General features: G+C 48.7%; 1 protein-coding gene across 7 annotated transcripts in view; it reads left to right on the forward strand.

The window, feature by feature from the left end:
* ide (insulin-degrading enzyme) overlaps positions 1–17,406 on the forward strand; it is a 233,845-nt gene that overhangs the window by 99,202 nt on the left and 117,237 nt on the right. For all 7 annotated transcript variants that reach the window (XM_072479084.1, XM_072479086.1, XM_072479085.1 and 4 more), the window contains exon 15: positions 5,206–5,350. In XM_072479084.1, coding sequence (XP_072335185.1) covers positions 5,206–5,350 — 145 coding nt within the window. The remainder of the gene's footprint in view (positions 1–5,205; positions 5,351–17,406) is intronic.

Below are 17,406 nucleotides of genomic sequence, written 5' to 3' on the forward strand. Positions count from 1 at the left end.
CAGGCTTAGCCTGGCACACGAGGACGATGAGTTTACCCTACGTAGGGCATCAGCCCACAGCCCCTCCTCAATCTCCTCCCCCAGTTCTTCTTCCCATTTCCCTTTCAGCTCATCTACCGTGATCTCCCCCTCGTCCCTCATTTCCCTGTATATGTCCGACACCTTACCATCCCCCACCCATGTCTCTGAGATCACTCTATCCTGCACCTCCTGCGTCGGGAGCTGCGGGAATTCCCTCACCTGTTGCCTCACAAAAGCCCTCAATTGCATGTACCGAAATGCATTCCCTTGGGGCAACCCATATTTTTCCGTCAGCGCTCCCAGACTCGCAAACGTCCCATCTACAAACCGATCTCTCAGTTGTACTACCCCAGCTCTTTGCCATGCTCCAAATCCCCCTCCATTCTCCCCGGAACGAACCTATGATTGTTTCTTATCGGGGACTGCACCGAAGCTCCCATCCTTCCCCTATGCCGTCTCCACTGCCCCCAAATTTTCAATGTAGCCACCACCACCGGGCTTGTGGTGTATTTCTTTGGTGAGAACGGCAACGGCGCCGTCACCATTGCTTGTAGGCTAGTCCCCCTGCAGGACGCCCTCTCCAATCTCTTCCACGCCGCTCCCTCCCATTCTCCCATCCACTTACACACCATTGGAACATTGGCGGCCCAGTAGTACTCACTTAGGCTCGGTAGTGCCAGCCCCCCCCCGTCCCTACTACGCTGCAAGAATCCCCGCCTCACTCTCGGGGTCTTCCCAGCCCACACAAAACTTATAATACTCTTCTCGACCCTTTTGAAAAAAGCCTTCGTGATCACCACCGGGAGGCACTGAAACACAAAAAGGAATCTCGGGAGGACCACCATTTTAACCGCCTGCACCCTACCTGCCAATGACCGGGACACCATGTCCCATCTCTTAAAGTCCTCCTCCATCTGTTCCACCAACCGCGTTAAATTAAGCCTGAGTAATGTACCCCAATTCTTGGCTATCTGGATCCCCAAGCACCGGAAGTCCCTTGTCACCTTCCTCAACGGTACATCCTCTATCTCTCTGCTCTGCTCCCCTGGATGCACCACAAACAACTCCCTTTTCCCCATGTTCAGTTCATACCCTGAAAAATCGCCAAACTCCCCAAGTATCCGCATTATCTCTGGCATCCCCTCCACTGGGTCCGCCACATATAGCAACAAATCATCCGCATACAGAGATACCCGGTGTTCTTCTCCCCCCTGAGTACTCCCCTCCACTTCCTGGAACCCCTCAATGCTATGGCCAGGGGTTCAATCGCCAGTGCAAACAATAACGGGGACAGAGGACATCCCTGCCTCGTCCCTCGATGGAGCCGAAAATAGTCAGACCCCCGTCCATTCGTGACCACGCTCGCCATCGGGGCCCTATACAGCAACTGTACCCACCTGATATACCCATCCCCAAAGCCAAATCTCCTCAGCACCTCCTGCAAATAATCTCACTCCACTCTATCAAATGCTTTCTCGGCATCCATCGCCACCACTATCTCCGCTTCCCCTTCTGGTGGGGGCATCATCATTACCCCTAGCAGCCTCCGTATATTTGTATTCGGCTGTCTCCCCTTCACAAACCCAGTTTGGTCCTCATGAACCACCCCCGGACAACAATCCTCTATCCTCATTGCCATTACCTTGGCCAGAATCTTAGCGTCCACATTCAGGAGGGAAATGGGCCTGTAGGGCCCGCATTGCAGCGGGTCTTTTTCCTTCTTTAGGAGGAGCGATATCGTTGCCTCTGACATAGTCGTGGGCAGCTGCCCCCTTTCCCTCGCCTCATTAAAGGTTCTCATCAGTAGCGGGGCCAGCAAGTCCATATATTTCCTATAGAATTCGACTGGGAATCCATCTGGTCCCGGGGCCTTCCCCGCCTGCATGCTCCCAATCCCTTTCACTACTTCCTCCGTCTCAATCTGTGCTCCCAGTCCCACCCTCTCCTGCTCCTCCACCTTAGGAAATTCCAGCTGATCCAGAAAGCACATCATTCTCTCCTTCCCATCCGGGGGCTGAGCTTCATATAATCTTTTGTAAAATGCCTTGAACACTCCATTCACTCTCTCCGCTCCCCGCTCCATCTCTCCCTCCTCATCTCTCACCCCCCCCCCCCCTATCTCCCTCACTGCTCCCCTTTTCCTCAGTTGGTGGGCCAGCAACCTGCTCGCCTTCTCCCCGTATTCGTACTGTACACCCTGTGCCTTCCTCCATTGTGCCTCTGCATTACCCGTAGTCAACAAGTCAAATTCTACATGTAGCCTTTGCCTTTCCCTGTACAGTGCCTCCGCATATTGTCTGTCCACCCTCAGAAGTTCTTTCAACAACCGCTCCCTTTCCCTACCCTCCTGCTTTCCTTTATGTGCGCTAATAGATATCAGCTCCCCTCTAACCACTGCCTTCAGCGCCTCCCAGATCACTCCCACCTGTACCTCCCCATTATCATTGAGTTCCAAATACCTTTCAATACACCCCCTCACCCTTAAACACCCCCCCCCCCCCCCTCATCTGCCAATAATCCCATGTCCATTCTCCAGGGTGGACACTGTTGTTTTTCTTCCCCTATCTCCAGGTCCACCCAATGTGGAGCATGATCCGAAATGGCTATAGCCGTGTACTCCGTCCCCGTCACCTTTGGGATCAGTGCCCTTCCCAAAACCAAAAAATCTATTTGTGAATAAACTTTGTGGACATAGGAGAAAAACGAAAACTCCTTACTCCTAGGTCTACTAAATCTCCAGGGGTCTACTCCTCCCATCTGCTCCATAAAGTCCTTAAGCACCCTAGCTGCAGCCGGCCTCCTTCCGGTCCTGGACCTCTATCTGTCCAGCCCTGGGTCCAGCACCGTATTAAAATCTCCACCCATTACCAACTTCCCCACTTCTAGGTTCGGGATTCGTCCTAACATATGCCTCATAAAGTTGGCATCATCCCAGTTCGGGGCATACACGTTCACTAATACCACCGCCTCCCCTTGCAATTTGCCACTCACCACCACGTATCTGCCTCCACTATCAGCCACTATAGTCTTTGCCTCAAACATTACCCGCTTCCCCACTAGTTTGGCCACCCCCCTGTTTTTTGCGTCTAGCCCCGAATGAAACACCTGCCCCACCCATCCTTTGCGTATTCTGACCTGGTCTATCCGCTTCCGATGTGTCTCCTGAAGCATAACCACATCTGCCTTAAGTTTCTTTAGGTGTGCGAGTACCCGTGCCCTCTTAATCGGCCCGTTCAGCCCTCTCACATTTCACGTGATCAACCGGGTTGGGGGGCTCTTTACCCCCCCCCCCCTGACGACTAGCCATCTCCTTTTTCAATCCAGCTCCTCACCCGTATCTCCCCCAATCGGCGCCCCCCCCCCCCCATACCAGCTCCCCCTTCTCCCCAGCAGCAGCAACCCAGTTAACCCCCCTCGCTAGATCCCAAACTAGCGTAATTGCACCCCCCATGTTGCTCCCAGAAGTCAGCAAACTTTGGCCGACCTCGGCTTCCCCCCCGTAACCTCGGCTCACACTGTGCGAGGCCCCCTCCTTCCTCCTTTCCTGTTCCTGCCGTGATTACCATAGCGCGAGAACAAAGCCCGCGCTTCCCTTTTGGCCCCGCCCCCAATGGCCGGCACCCTCAGCTCCTCATCCTCCCTCCCCCCCTCCCCCACGACATGGGGAAGAGAGAAAAAGTTACAGGGTCGCAGGATTAACAACTTGGGAAGTCATCTCTTCCCTCTTTTCTCCCCCCCCCCCCCCCCTTCATCCCACATATTCACCCCCCCACTTTGTCCCAAACGTTCTTTTTCTGGCCTGCTCACTCCAGTTTCTCCTCGACAATAAATGTCAACGCCTCATCTGCCGTTTCGAAGTAGTGGTGTTTCCCTTGATGTGTGACCCACAGTCTTGCCGGTTGCAGCATTCCAAATTTAATCTTTTTTGTGCAACACCGCCTTGGCCCGATTTAAAGCTTGCCCTCCTTCTCGCCACCTCCGCACTCCAATCTTGATATACGCGGATCACCGCGTTCTCCCACCTACTGCTCCGAGTTTTCTTTGCCCATCTGAGGACCATCTCTCTGTCCTTATATCGGAGAAATCTCCCCACTATGGATCGAGGAATTTCTCCAGCCATCGGTCTTCGCGCCAGAACTCAATAGGCTCCCTCCACCTCCAGCGGACCCGTCGGGGCCTCCGATCCCATTAACGAGTGCAGCATTGTGCTCACATATGCCCCGACGTCCGCCCCTTCTACACCTTCGGGAAGACCATGAATCCTTAAATTCTTCCTCCTCGCATTATTCTCCAGCACCTCCAGCCTTTCCACACACCCTTTGTGTTGTGCCTCGTGCATCTCCGTTTTCACCACCAGGCCCTGTATGTCGTCCTCATTCTCAGCAGCCTTTGCCTTCACGACCCGAAGCTCCTGTTCCTGGGTCTTTTGCTCCTCCTTTAGCCCCTCAATCGCTTGTAATATCGGGGCCAACAGCTCCTTCTTCATCTCCTTTTTGAGTTCTTCCACGCAACGCCACAGGAACTCTTGTTAGTCAGGGCCCCATATTAAACTGCCTCCTTCCGACGCCATCTTGCTTTGTGCCTGCCTTCCTGGCCGCTGCTCTAGAGGATCCACCGCAATCCGGCCACTTTGCTCTCTTTTTTCCATCCGTGTCCAGGGGGGATTCCCTTCTGGATTACCGCACAGTGTTTTTTGCCGTTAAAATTGCCGTTGGGGCTCCTATTAAGAGCCCAAAAGTCCGTTCCACCGGGAGCTGCCGAAACGTGCGACTTAGCTGGTCATCGCCGCACCCGGAAGCCCTTTGTAAAGCATATTGACACTCAATAAACCTCAACACAACGCAAGCTTTCCACAAATACCCTTTTCTCCTATTTCAAATGTATTGCACCAAGTGAAACATTTATTGTTTATAATGCAGACCGTCAAATGATTGCGATTGCAATGCCCAGTGTCTTATTTAAATAAGTTCTGCTACTTTCATCATTTTGTATAGTCAGTGAGAAGGGAAATGTCTTTAGATAATATATTTATCAAATATGGTGAAAGTTTAATGTTTTTGAGATTTGGAAAACCCAAATGCTTACTCATATGCATAGCTTTATTGGCAGGTGAAAGCATTGCTTTGTGTTTCATTAATTAAATTTGTAGAAGTAGATTCTAATGTTTGGCATATTTTCTTCCAGCCCATTTGCTTATGTGGATCCATTACATTGTAATATGGCCTATTTGTATCTTGAACTGCTGAAAGATTCTCTCAACGAGTATGCATATGCAGCAGAGCTAGCTGGCTTGAACTATGACCTACAAAATACAATCTATGGAATGTATGTAAGTACCCAAATTCAGGGAAATAGTAAAGCTCCAGAAATATCTTTTGTATGCACTTTTTTTTTATTTCTCCTGCCCCCTCCCCCAGCCCTTCCACCACATATGGTAAAATATTTTTTCTTTCCTTCCATCAAGTAGGATTATTAGTTTAGCTATGAGGCTGCATATACATACTCTTCAACCATTTTGCTTGACCTATTGTTGAATATCAGCCTACTTTCTGGGGGTTTATTCCCACGTTTTATCTTTTCTCTTTGTTAGTCGCTACATTTATGCTGACCCTCTTCATTGCAACATGACATACCTCTATATCAGGTTATTGAGAGATGATTTAAAAGAGTATACATATGCAGCTCGCCTCACAGGCTTGGTGTATGCACTAGTTCCAGCAATGAACTCAATTCTTGTAAGTAGAGCAGGAAGGTGATCTAGCTTGAGATTGGAGTGTTTAAGGATGCATGAGCTGTTTGCAATTCTAACATGAATTTTAAATTGCATGTTTAAAATGAACTAATCCTGAAAGATGCAATTGGATTTGCAGTGTCCTGCAACTATTCAATGGTTGAAAACGACAGAGTTACTTAAGAGATTGAAGCGATGAAAGATTACAAATGGGAAAGTACAAATGTATATTTTAAAATCAAACCAATTATTCGTGTGTATCACTTTTCATCATTTCTAAACTTTGACATTCCAATATGTTAGTGCCAATATCGCAAATCCTCATTTAGCAGCATTTTAAAAATATATTTTTAATTTTTGATACAGCACTGAAACTAAGATCCACAACTTCCAATCCTTAATACCCATAAAACCTTGCCATTTGTTTCCTATCCATCATGCTGCTACACTTGTGCTTGGATTCCATTTGTCTAATTGCTTACTACTTCAAAAAGATTGTCAAATGTGTCTTTAAAATCCATTCTGGCTGTTCTTGATTATCCCATGTCTTTAAATGCTCAATGAAATTGCACAAGTGACAATAAACTGGTCCATAATTCATTAATTCACTGATTTGGCCTTTTTTTTAACCTCCCAGGCTTATCTGTACTAATGTACTGCTGGCTGGTCTTCCATCTGTGTAATCTTGAGGCTATCCAAAATTTAGCTGCTTCTGTCCGAACTTATACCAAGCTGAGTTAACCTATCACTCCTGTTCTCTTTGAAAAAATGTCTTGATTTTAAAATTGTCATACTTATTTTCAATTCCCTCCATGCACTCGTAAGACATAAAACTCTTTGACCATGCTTTTGCTCTTTGAGTTAATCTCCTTATGGAGCTTCGTGGCATTTTTTGTTTTCTTATGCCTCTGTGAAATACTGTTGGTCATTAATTATGTTTAAAATTTTTTTTTTTTTTTTTAAAGAGTACCCACATCATTTTGTTTTCCAATTAAGGGACAATTTTAGCATGGCCAATCTACCTATGCTGCACACCTTTGGGTCTGTGGAGGTGAGACCCACGCAGGTAACAATGTGCAAACTCCACACGGACAGTGACCAGAGCCAGGATCGAACCCGGATCCTCGGCACTGAGGCTGCAGTGCTAACACTGTGCCACTGCCGCTCTGGTCATTTATTATGTTAAAGGTGCTATGAACATAAAAAATAGGAGCAGAAGAGGATTATACAGCCAGTTGAGCCTGCTCCATCATTCCGTATGAGCATGGCTGATCTTGGGCTTCAACTCCACTTTCCTCTTTAAATCCTTTGATTCTCTGATATCAAATATCTGTCTATCCCAGCTATAAATATGACCAGGATGATGGTGCATCTATACAACCCTCAGCTGGAGAATGCCAATGATTCTAAACCACTTGAGTGGAAACGTTTCCCCATCTCTCATCTCAAATGATCAGCCCCTTATCCTGAAACCGGTGCCCACCTAGTTCGAGATATCCCAGTGAGTGGGAACATCTTCACTGGTGGAAAATTCCACCAAAAATGGCAGTGTCAGATTCTGACTGAAAACTGGCGTGTTTCTTTCCAGAAACACAGGCATGTTTTCTGACCAGATCTACCCCCCACCACGCCCGCCCACACACACACACACACACACAAACTTTGTGGTGACCCCTCTCCAACCGCCACACATAAGGGGAATCCCTCCTCCCCTGATGGAGGAGGGTTACCCATGGCACTGCCAGGGTTCTGGGGGTAATGTCCAGCCTCTGCCTTCGACCCGAGGGCCTACAGGCACCTCCTGGCAAGGTCATCACAACTGAATTTAGTTTTCGAAACCCAGTAGTGATTTGTGCCGGTGAGACGTCACACCACCAGGGGAGAGCATTCCACGGGGCCAGATGCTACGAGGTGAAGCTGTTTAATTATATTTAAATTGATGTAAATTAATAGAAATCAGGGGCGTAAACCTGATCACGTCATCGGCGGGGGTGTAGGGAATATCTCAAACAGCGATGTCACCAGTCAGAATCCTGTTTTGGTCCCCTCTCGATTTAGAGGCTATAACTGGATTTGCACACACGGCAAATGAACCCGCAAAATCACACCAATATCTTACTCCATCAAGCCCGTTCATATCTTGAATATTTCAATGAAGTTATCTCTCCTTTTTCTAAACTCGAGACTATAGACCCCATTTGCTGAGGAAAACCCTCTCATCCCAGTAACCAATTTAGTGAACCGTCTCTGAATATCTTTCCCTAAATATGGAGACAAAACTTGTCCAGCGTTTCAGGGGATGGTCTCACCAATGCCCTGTCTGGTTGTAACCAGACTTTATTTTTGTTTTCTAATCCCCCTTACAGCGAAGGCCAACATGCCATTTGCTTTCCTAATTGTGCACCTTTTGTTATCTTTGTTTGAGTGCGCCATTGTCTCTGAATCAATGTTACTAGTTTCACACCTTTTTAAAAAGAAATTCTGCTTCTATTTCTTTTTTTTTAGAAAATATTTTATTGAGGCATTTATAATTTTAACAATTTGACACATCAAATTTTCAACAAAAAGAAAGCACAACAATATAACCAACAAACCCCCCGAGCGCACAGCCCCAGCGACCATGGCTTACACAAACTGTGCCGGTGGACCACCTTAAACTGTATCAGGCTGAGCCTGGCACACAACGAGGACGCATTAACTCTCCTCAGGGCCTCCAACTCCCCACCCAGCTGCTCTTCCCAATTTGTCTTCACCTCCTCTATCGGGGCCCTCTCCCACTCCCATCAGCTCCTTATGAGACCTTCCCTTCTCCCACTCCTGCTCTCGAACCACCTTATCCTTATCCTGTATCCTGTAGCCCCTGGGGAGGCAGGTGCGGGAAGTTTGAAACCTGCCTCCGCACAAAATCCTGCACCTGCAGATACTGGAACCCATTCCCCCCACTATCCACTTCCTGACCATCGTAATACTCGCTGCCCAGTAGTAGTTAATAAAATTCGAGGGCCAGCACCCCCCCACTCCCCCCAACGCCTCCGCTTCAGCAGCACCTTTTTCACCCTCGGCGTTTTCACCGCCCACACAAATCCCAAGATCTCTGTATTCACCTTTTTGAAGAATGCCTTGGGGATACAAATTGGTAGGCTCTGGAAAACAAACCGAAACCTCAGGGGACCGTCATTTTAACTGTCTGTACCCGCCCTGCCAATGACAATGGGAGCGCATCCCACCTCCGAAAGACCCCCTCATCTGAGCTACCAACCGACCCAAATTTAGTTTATGCAGCTGTTCCCACTCCAGCCCCTCCTGGACCTATCAACCATAGTCCCCCGGGCCAGCCTCCGGCCCATGTCCCATACCTCCCCAGGCCCGTCCTTGGGTACCCACCATCATCAATCTTTCTCCTCTTACACCCCCCCCCCCCCCCCCCCCCCCCCATTGCACTTCCTTGAACTAGCCCGGCCAGCTACCCTGGCGGCCCCCGCACATGACACCTAGCCTCCCGCTGATTTTCTCTTTCTCCCCCCCCCCCCCCCCTCGAACATTAATGCAAGCAAACCAAGATACAACCCCTCCCCAAACCCAAACAAAAATCAACCCTCCTCTCTTAACAAAGGACAAAAACAAACCTGAAGCTGAAAAAGAAAGAAATGGCCTCAAACATAAATTAACAGTGACATCATAACAGCATCTCCACCAAATTCAAAGTCCACCTTCTCCTGCCAGTCCATTGTCTCTGACAATTTCTACGGCCTCCACCGCCGATCCAAAGTACAATTCCTGGCCTTCGTAAGTCTCCCACAAACGTGCCAGGTACAGTAGCCCAAACCTCTCTCCCTTTATGTAGAGGGGTGCCTTGACCCTGTTGAAGCTCGCTCTCTTCTTGGCCAACTCTGCATCCAGGTCCTGGTGTACTGATTTCATTGCCCTCCAAGGTACATCGCCTGGCCCACCTCATAATTTGCTCCTTGCCAAAGAACCGGTGCAACCGCACCACCATCGCTCTCGGTGGCTCGTTCTCCTGAGGCTTCCTCATTAGCGCCCTGTGCGCTCGATCCACCTCCAACGGCCGTGCAAACGTACGCTCTCCGAACAGCTTCTCCAGCATCCTCCCCAGATAGGCAGCAGCATCGGCTCCTTCGATTCCCTCCGGCAGGCCCACGATCCTCATATTCTGCCCGCGTGACCGGTTTTCTAGTTCCTGTAGCCGTTTCTGCTGATCGTGCATCAGCGCCATCTCGGCTGCATCTCGGCAAACTGTTCATCGTATTCCCCAACCACCTTCTCCATCTTCTGGGTCGGCACCTTCGCTTCCATGCGGTCGATCACTGCCCTGATCAAATTCACCACCCAGTCCAGGTCCTCCAGACTCTCCTTGCGTTGCTGGGTGAACTCATTCAGAAGCTCACCAGTTGGTCCGTCGACCACTGAGTCGGCAGTGCCGCTCCCTGCCCCTCCACCACCTCCACGTACCTTGCAGTCGCCGCACAGGCTTCAACCGACTAATTCCCTCTCTTTCGACCGATTCTGGCCCTCGGCTCCATACACCAGAGGGTCAATCTCATCCCCTCACTCTCCTGCACTTAAATTCCACCTCCTACCCGGGTGTGGGCCGGGGGCAGGAGACACTTTGGGGAGATGGGGGGGGGGGGAAAATAGTAGGGAGAATAAATCAAAACTTTTCTACAGCCATCACGTCCGAGTGGTCGCTTGCCTGAGACTTTGCACACAGCTTGATTTCCCTCCTAGTTTTGCGTCGTTAGCAAACTTACATTACTAGTCACTTTGTCTAAGTCAGTAATGTAGATTGTCAGTAGTTGAGGTTCCATCACTGATCCTTGTAGTACCCTGCTAGTTACAGCGTGCCAACTCAAAGAAATCCTCATTTATGCTCTTTCTCAGCTTTCTGTCCATTAATCAGTCATCTACCCATGGTAATCTATCACCTCCAATTCCATGAGTCTTTATCTTGTATATTAACCTTTTATGACTGTCTTTTTGATGTATACTGTGTTTACTGGTTCCCCTTTATCTACTCTACAAATTCGGTCCTCAAAACATTCTAATAAATCTGTCAGACAGGATTGCCCTAAAACCATGGTGGATTGTTTTTAAAATGAAATTCCAATTAAGGGGCAATTTAGCGTGGCCAATCCACCTACCCTGCACATCTTTTGGGTTATGGGGATGAGACCCACGCAGACAAGGGAGAATGTGCAAACTCCACACAGACAGTGACCTGGGGCCGCAATTGACCCCAGCTCCTCAGCGCCATAAGGCAGCAGTGCTAACCACTGGGCCACCATGCAGCCCCATAGTGGCTTGGTTTAATCACACTGCGCTTTTTTAAGTGCATTGTTAAGGTTTAACATTGTTAAGTCTTCCTCGAATAAGAATCCAAACTTTACCAATGACAAACATCAGGCTAACTGGCTTGTCATTTCCTGTTTCCTCACTCATTCCCTGAATAGCATTGTTACAATTGTTAGCTTCCAATCTGCTGGGACTGTTCCAGAACCTAGAGAATTTTACCTCTGCAGCTATCTGGGGCTGGTTTAGCACACTGGGCTGCAGCTATCTGGTGCTGGTTTAGCACACTGGGCTGCAGCTATCTGGGGCTGGTTTAGCACACTGGGCTGCAGCTATCTGGGGCTGGTTTAGCACACTGGGCTGCAGCTATCTAGGGCTGGTTTAGCACACTGGGCTGCAGCTATCTGGTGCTGGTTTAGCACACTGGGCTGCAGCTATCTGGGGCTGGTTTAGCACACTGGGCTGCAGCTATCTGGGGCTGGTTTAGCACACTGGGCTGCAGCTATCTAGGGCTGGTTTAGCACACTGGGCTGCAGCTATCTGGTGCTGGTTTAGCACACTGGGCTGCAGCTATCTGGGGCTGGTTTAGCACACTGGGCTGCAGCTATCTGGGGCTGGTTTAGCACACTGGGCTGCAGCTATCTAGGGCTGGTTTAGCACACTGGGCTGCAGCTATCTGGGGCTGGTTTAGCACACTGGGCTGCAGCTATCTGGTGCTGGTTTAGCACACTGGGCTGCAGCTATCTGGGGCTGGTTTAGCACACTGGGCTGCAGCTATCTGGGGCTGGTTTAGCACACTGGGCTGCAGCTATCTGGGGCTGGTTTAGCACACTGGGCTGCAGCTATCTGGGGCTGGTTTAGCACACTGGGCTGCAGCTATCTGGGGCTGGTTTAGCACACTGGGCTGCAGCTATCTGGGGCTGGTTTAGCACACTGGGCTGCAGCTATCTGGGGCTGGTTTAGCACACTGGGCTGCAGCTATCTGGGGCTGGTTTAGCACACTGGGCTGCAGCTATCTGGGGCTGGTTTAGCACACTGGGCTGCAGCTATCTGGGGCTGGTTTAGCACACTGGGCTGCAGCTATCTGGGGCTGGTTTAGCACACTGGGCTGCAGCTATCTGGGGCTGGTTTAGCACACTGGGCTGCAGCTATCTGGGGCTGGTTTAGCACACTGGGCTGCAGCTATCTGGGGCTGGTTTAGCACACTGGGCTGCAGCTATCTGGGGCTGGTTTAGCACACTGGGCTGCAGCTATCTGGGGCTGGTTTAGCACACTGGGCTGCAGCTATCTAGGGCTGGTTTAGCACACTGGGCTGCAGCTATCTGGGGCTGGTTTAGCACACTGGGCTGCAGCTATCTGGGGCTGGTTTAGCACATTGGGCTGCAGCTATCTGGGGCTGGTTTAGCACACTGGGCTGCAGCTATCTGGGGCTGGTTTAGCACACTGGGCTGCAGCTATCTAGGGCTGGTTTAGCACACTGGGCTGCAGCTATCTAGGGCTGGTTTAGCACACTGGGCTGCAGCTATCTGGGGCTGGTTTAGCACACTGGGCTGCAGCTATCTGGGGCTGGTTTAGCACACTGGGCTGCAGCTATCTGGGGCTGGTTTAGCACACTGGGCTGCAGCTATCTGGGGCTGGTTTAGCACACTGGGCTGCAGCTAACTGGGGCTGGTTTAGCACACTGGGCTGCAGCTATCTGGGGCTGGTTTAGCACACTGGGCTGCAGCTATCTGGGGCTGGTTTAGCACACTGGGCTGCAGCTATCAGGGGCTGGTTTAGCACACTGGGCTGCAGCTATCTGGGGCTGGTTTAGCACACTGTGCTGCAGCTATCTAGGGCTGGTTTAGCACACTGGGCTGCAGCTATCTGGGGCTGGTTTAGCACACTGGGCTGCAGCTATCTGGGGCTGGTTTAGCGCACTGGGCTGCAGCTATCTGGGGCTGGTTTAGCACACTGTGCTAAATAGCTGGCTTGTAATGCAGAACAAAGCAGCAGCGTGGGTTCAATTCCTGTACATGCCTCCCGAACAGGCGCCGGAATGTGGCGACTAGGGGCTTTTCACAGTAACTTCTTTGAAGCCTACTTGTGACAAGAAGTGATGATTATTATGATTATCTCTTCCAGCATAGGGTGTAGCTCATCAGGTCTTGGCAATTTGTTGGATTTTAGCCCCATACATTTTTCTGCTGATATTAACTTCTTTAATCTCCTCACATTTTTTTTTAGAAAACATTTTATTGAAGCATTTATAATTTTAACATTTAAACATTCTTAACAGCAGAGCAGACCGACACATGCAACAACATCACAATAACATACCCAACTCTCTCCTCTTCTCCTCCCCCCCCCCCCCCCCCCCCCCCCCGGCCTACCCACTAACTGCCCATATATTAGATTCCCTATCCTTATTCTACAATGCCGCCCCCCCCTCCTTCTGCTGACGGTCAGTTTTCCTTAAAGAAGTGGATGAACGGCTGCCGCCTCCCGGGCGAACCCCTGAATTGAACCTCTTAAGGCGAACTCAATCTTCTCCAGCCTGAGAAACCCTGCCATGTCACTGACCCACACCACTGACTTTGGAGGCTCCGAGTCCCTCCATCCCAGAAAAATCCATCCTCTGGCCACCAGGGAGGGAAAGGCCGAAACGTCGGCCTCTCTCCCCTCCTGGGCCCCCGGATCCTCCTAACACCCCAAATGTTGCCATCTCTGGACTCTGAGTAACCCTCCCTTCCAGGACCTCAGACATGAAGTCCGCAAACCCCTGCCAGAATCCCCTCAGCTTCGGACACGCCCAAAACATGTGTACGTGATTCGCGGGCTTCCCCCACACCACACACACCTGTCATCCACCTGCTCAAAAAACCTACTCATCCGGGCCATAGTCATAAGAGCCCTTTGGACCACCTTTAACTGGATCAGGCTAAGCCTGGCACACGACGAGGATGAATTGACTCTCCTCAAGGCCTTTTCCCATAGTCCGACTTCCAATTCCCCTCCCAACTCTTCCTCCCAGTTCCTCTTCACATCCCCGATTCGGACCTCCTCCCACTCCATCAATTCCTTATATATTTTCGGAACCCTCCCCTCCCCAACCCTTGTTTTTGACATCATCTTATCCTGCGGTCCCCTTAGAGAGAGGCGAGGGAAGCTTGGAACCTGCCTCCAGACAAAGTCCCGTACCTGCAGGTACCGAAATCCATTCCCACCCGGTACCTCAAACTCCTCCTCTAATCTCTCCAGGCTCGGAAAACCCTCTTCAATGAAGAGATCACCAAATCTCTCAATCCCTGCCCGCTGCCACCTCCTAAAGCCCCCGTCGAGCCCTCCCAGAACAAAACTGTGGTTGTGGTTGTCACAGATCGGTGACCACACCAACTCCAGTCTCGTGTACTGCCTCCATTGCCTCCACACCCTCAGGGCTGCTACTACCACTAGGCTCGTGGAGTACCGAGCCGGTGAGAACAGCAGGGGCGCCATCAGTAAAGCCTGCAAACTCGTACCCTTACAGGATGCCGCTTCCACTTGCTCCCAAACCGACCCCTCCCCCACTACCCACTTCCTAATCACAGATATATTCGCCGCCCAGTAATAATTAATAAAATTCGGAAGAGCCAAGCCCCCCCCCATCCTGAGCGCCCGTTCCGAAAGGACCTTCCTCGCCCTCGGGGCCTTACCCACCCATACAAAACCTTCGATCACCACGTTTATCTTCCTGAAAAATGCCTTGGGGATAAAAATTGGAAGACATTGAAACACAAATAGCAATCTCTGGAGGACTGTTATCTTCACGTCTGTACCCTCCCCGCCAATGAAAGCGGGAGCATGTCCCACCTGCGGAAATCCCCTTTCATTTGCTCCATCACCCTGCCCAAATTTAATCTCCTTGCTTTTATTAGCCCTTCAATTTCTGGCATGTAACTTATAATTACCTGGTTTATACTCCTCTCACCTCTTCAACAGGAATATTTACATTGGCTATCTTCTAATCCTCTGTCATTTATATTACTGAGTTGCATTGTTTTTCTCCCTGAACTCATGGCCATGCATGCTGTGTTCAATGTCGTATTATTCAAATTCACTTTGCTTATTAACTTTTATAATTACGAAAGGTTAACGAACATTAACTATATGGTCTTGCGTAATTCTTGAAAATTAAATGATCTTTTGTGTGTGAATTGGCAATTGCTTTGATTACTCTGAATAGCCCAAACAGCACTGGCTCTATTTGTACAAGGATAATTATTGATGGATATTATATTTGTGATATAAGCACTTGCTATTTAATGAATATACTTGATGTTCTGATTGTTCCCCAGGGGTATGGAATTATAGGGATCAATTTTGGGTCTCTGCTGCCACATTTTTATGTGCAAGTGGGGCACTAGTTTGGGGGAAGGGTTGAAAACCAAAATATCCTGCCAACTTCTGAATGTCTGCTTATTCCAAGATTTGGGCAGATACTCAAGTTGATGTCAGTAGTCAGAGCTCACTAGAAAGAGATATTAACATCATTGATGTATGCAAACTGGATTACATTCGTATAGTCTGCCCATATTTATGCAATATGCCATTGCTCCATAATTTATTATGTTCAGACCCCATTTATCCAAAAAATTATAGTTTCATTAAATTACCAATGGTGAAGGATCAAGGTAGTTATGAGCAGTGATTATTTGGGGGGGAAATATATTGCATAAGTAATAGCGATATAGTGTATCAAAAGTGTCTCACTTGAGAAGACCAACGATTTGATTACAGGCTCCTGATGAACAACACAGTTTGTCATGTTCTGCAGACTTGCTGAAGTGAATGATGAACTACAGAACATCCAGTTTAAATAATTTATTATGACAACTGCATGATAAGATATCTAGGATAAATAAATAATAAACTACTAACACGAATGAACTACTGTAGAGCTACTGCATCTATTGTCTATGACCTACCCCCAGCCACAGGGTGACATGGTGGGTTTACACTGCCACCTAGTGGTTGGAGGTCATGCATAACATGTACGAACTTGATTTATGCATATCATCACATCCCCTTTCCTTTGGAAAATTAAATTCTTTACATTAAATTACTTTTTTTACATTTCATGAAATGCATAACTATTTACATGTTCAGAATTTTTTTACAGTCTGTCACAAGTTCTGGCTTGCACCCTATCCTTATCGACCTTCAGTGTCTGCTGAGCTTGCAAAGGTTCTTCATGTTCTTTAGTGTTTGCTTGGGTTTGATGTTCTCCGTGTATTGATGCATTATCCTCTTGTAGTATTTGTTCCGTATTTTCTTCAGATGTTTTAGGACTGTTGCATGCTTCTTCCGGTGGTTGCACCACAATGGTTTGAGGCGTTTCGTAGACTCATCGGCAAACCTCTTTGTGGATTTGGCCAGAAATCTCTCCCTTGCCTCCTTTTCTGACAGTGATTGCCTTTCTGCTTCTGGATGAGCAGATTCTCGCAACACTTGGAACTGAAGCAGTTTGCACTGTGTGCCTTTTGTTTGTTTCCCGCACTGTGTGCAGACTTTCACACTCCTGCGCTGTGTGCGGTTTCATCCATTGTGTCGATATCCCGGAGGATGCCAATAGACCATGTCTTCGACACTCTTTTTATATATTTTTTCTTCCAGTGTACTCTTCATGGTGTTCACTCAGAAACACCGATCTTTACGATTTTGGAATTACTATTCACTTTTTTCGCAGCTAAACTCCATCTGCAACATTCAACTCTGCTCTCGCATTGTATAAACCGGAGCAGGATTCTCTGGGCCATCCTTAGCGAAGATATCTTTTCACCTTTTGCAACATTGGGTCCTTCTTGATTTCTTCCCTTAGTTTGACACCATCAATACAGGTCATCCATTGTGGAGGTTCTTTATTGTGCTTCTTTACAGATGCCATCGAATTAACACAGTCTGTTGAGACTTCAATGCGCTTAATGACACCTAAGACAGTCATTCTCTAGCTCTGCCTTTAGTTTATCTCTTAATGGCACTGGCACACGTCTTGGCGCATGAATCACAGGATTCGCATCTTCCTTTAATTGAATCTTCTACATGTATGGTAAGGTACCAAAACCGTGGAAAATTTCAGGGAAATCATTCACTTTGGAGTCTCCTGAGGGATGAGGGCCTGTTGCAGCATTGTCTGCACTATAGACTCGTCGGACTACCTGTCGCTCCTCACAGGCCTCAACTCCAATTAAAGACTCGCGGTCCGCCACCACCACAGAAAATTTCACCTTGTGAATTTTGTTTTTGACATCGACATCATGCTCCTAACGATGAGATTTTGTTACCATTGTAACCTCTTAACAATACCGTTCTGGTAACTATTTTGGGGT

The sequence above is a fragment of the Scyliorhinus torazame genome, chromosome 16, assembly GCF_047496885.1.
Source record: "Scyliorhinus torazame isolate Kashiwa2021f chromosome 16, sScyTor2.1, whole genome shotgun sequence".
NCBI lineage: Eukaryota > Metazoa > Chordata > Chondrichthyes > Carcharhiniformes > Scyliorhinidae > Scyliorhinus > Scyliorhinus torazame.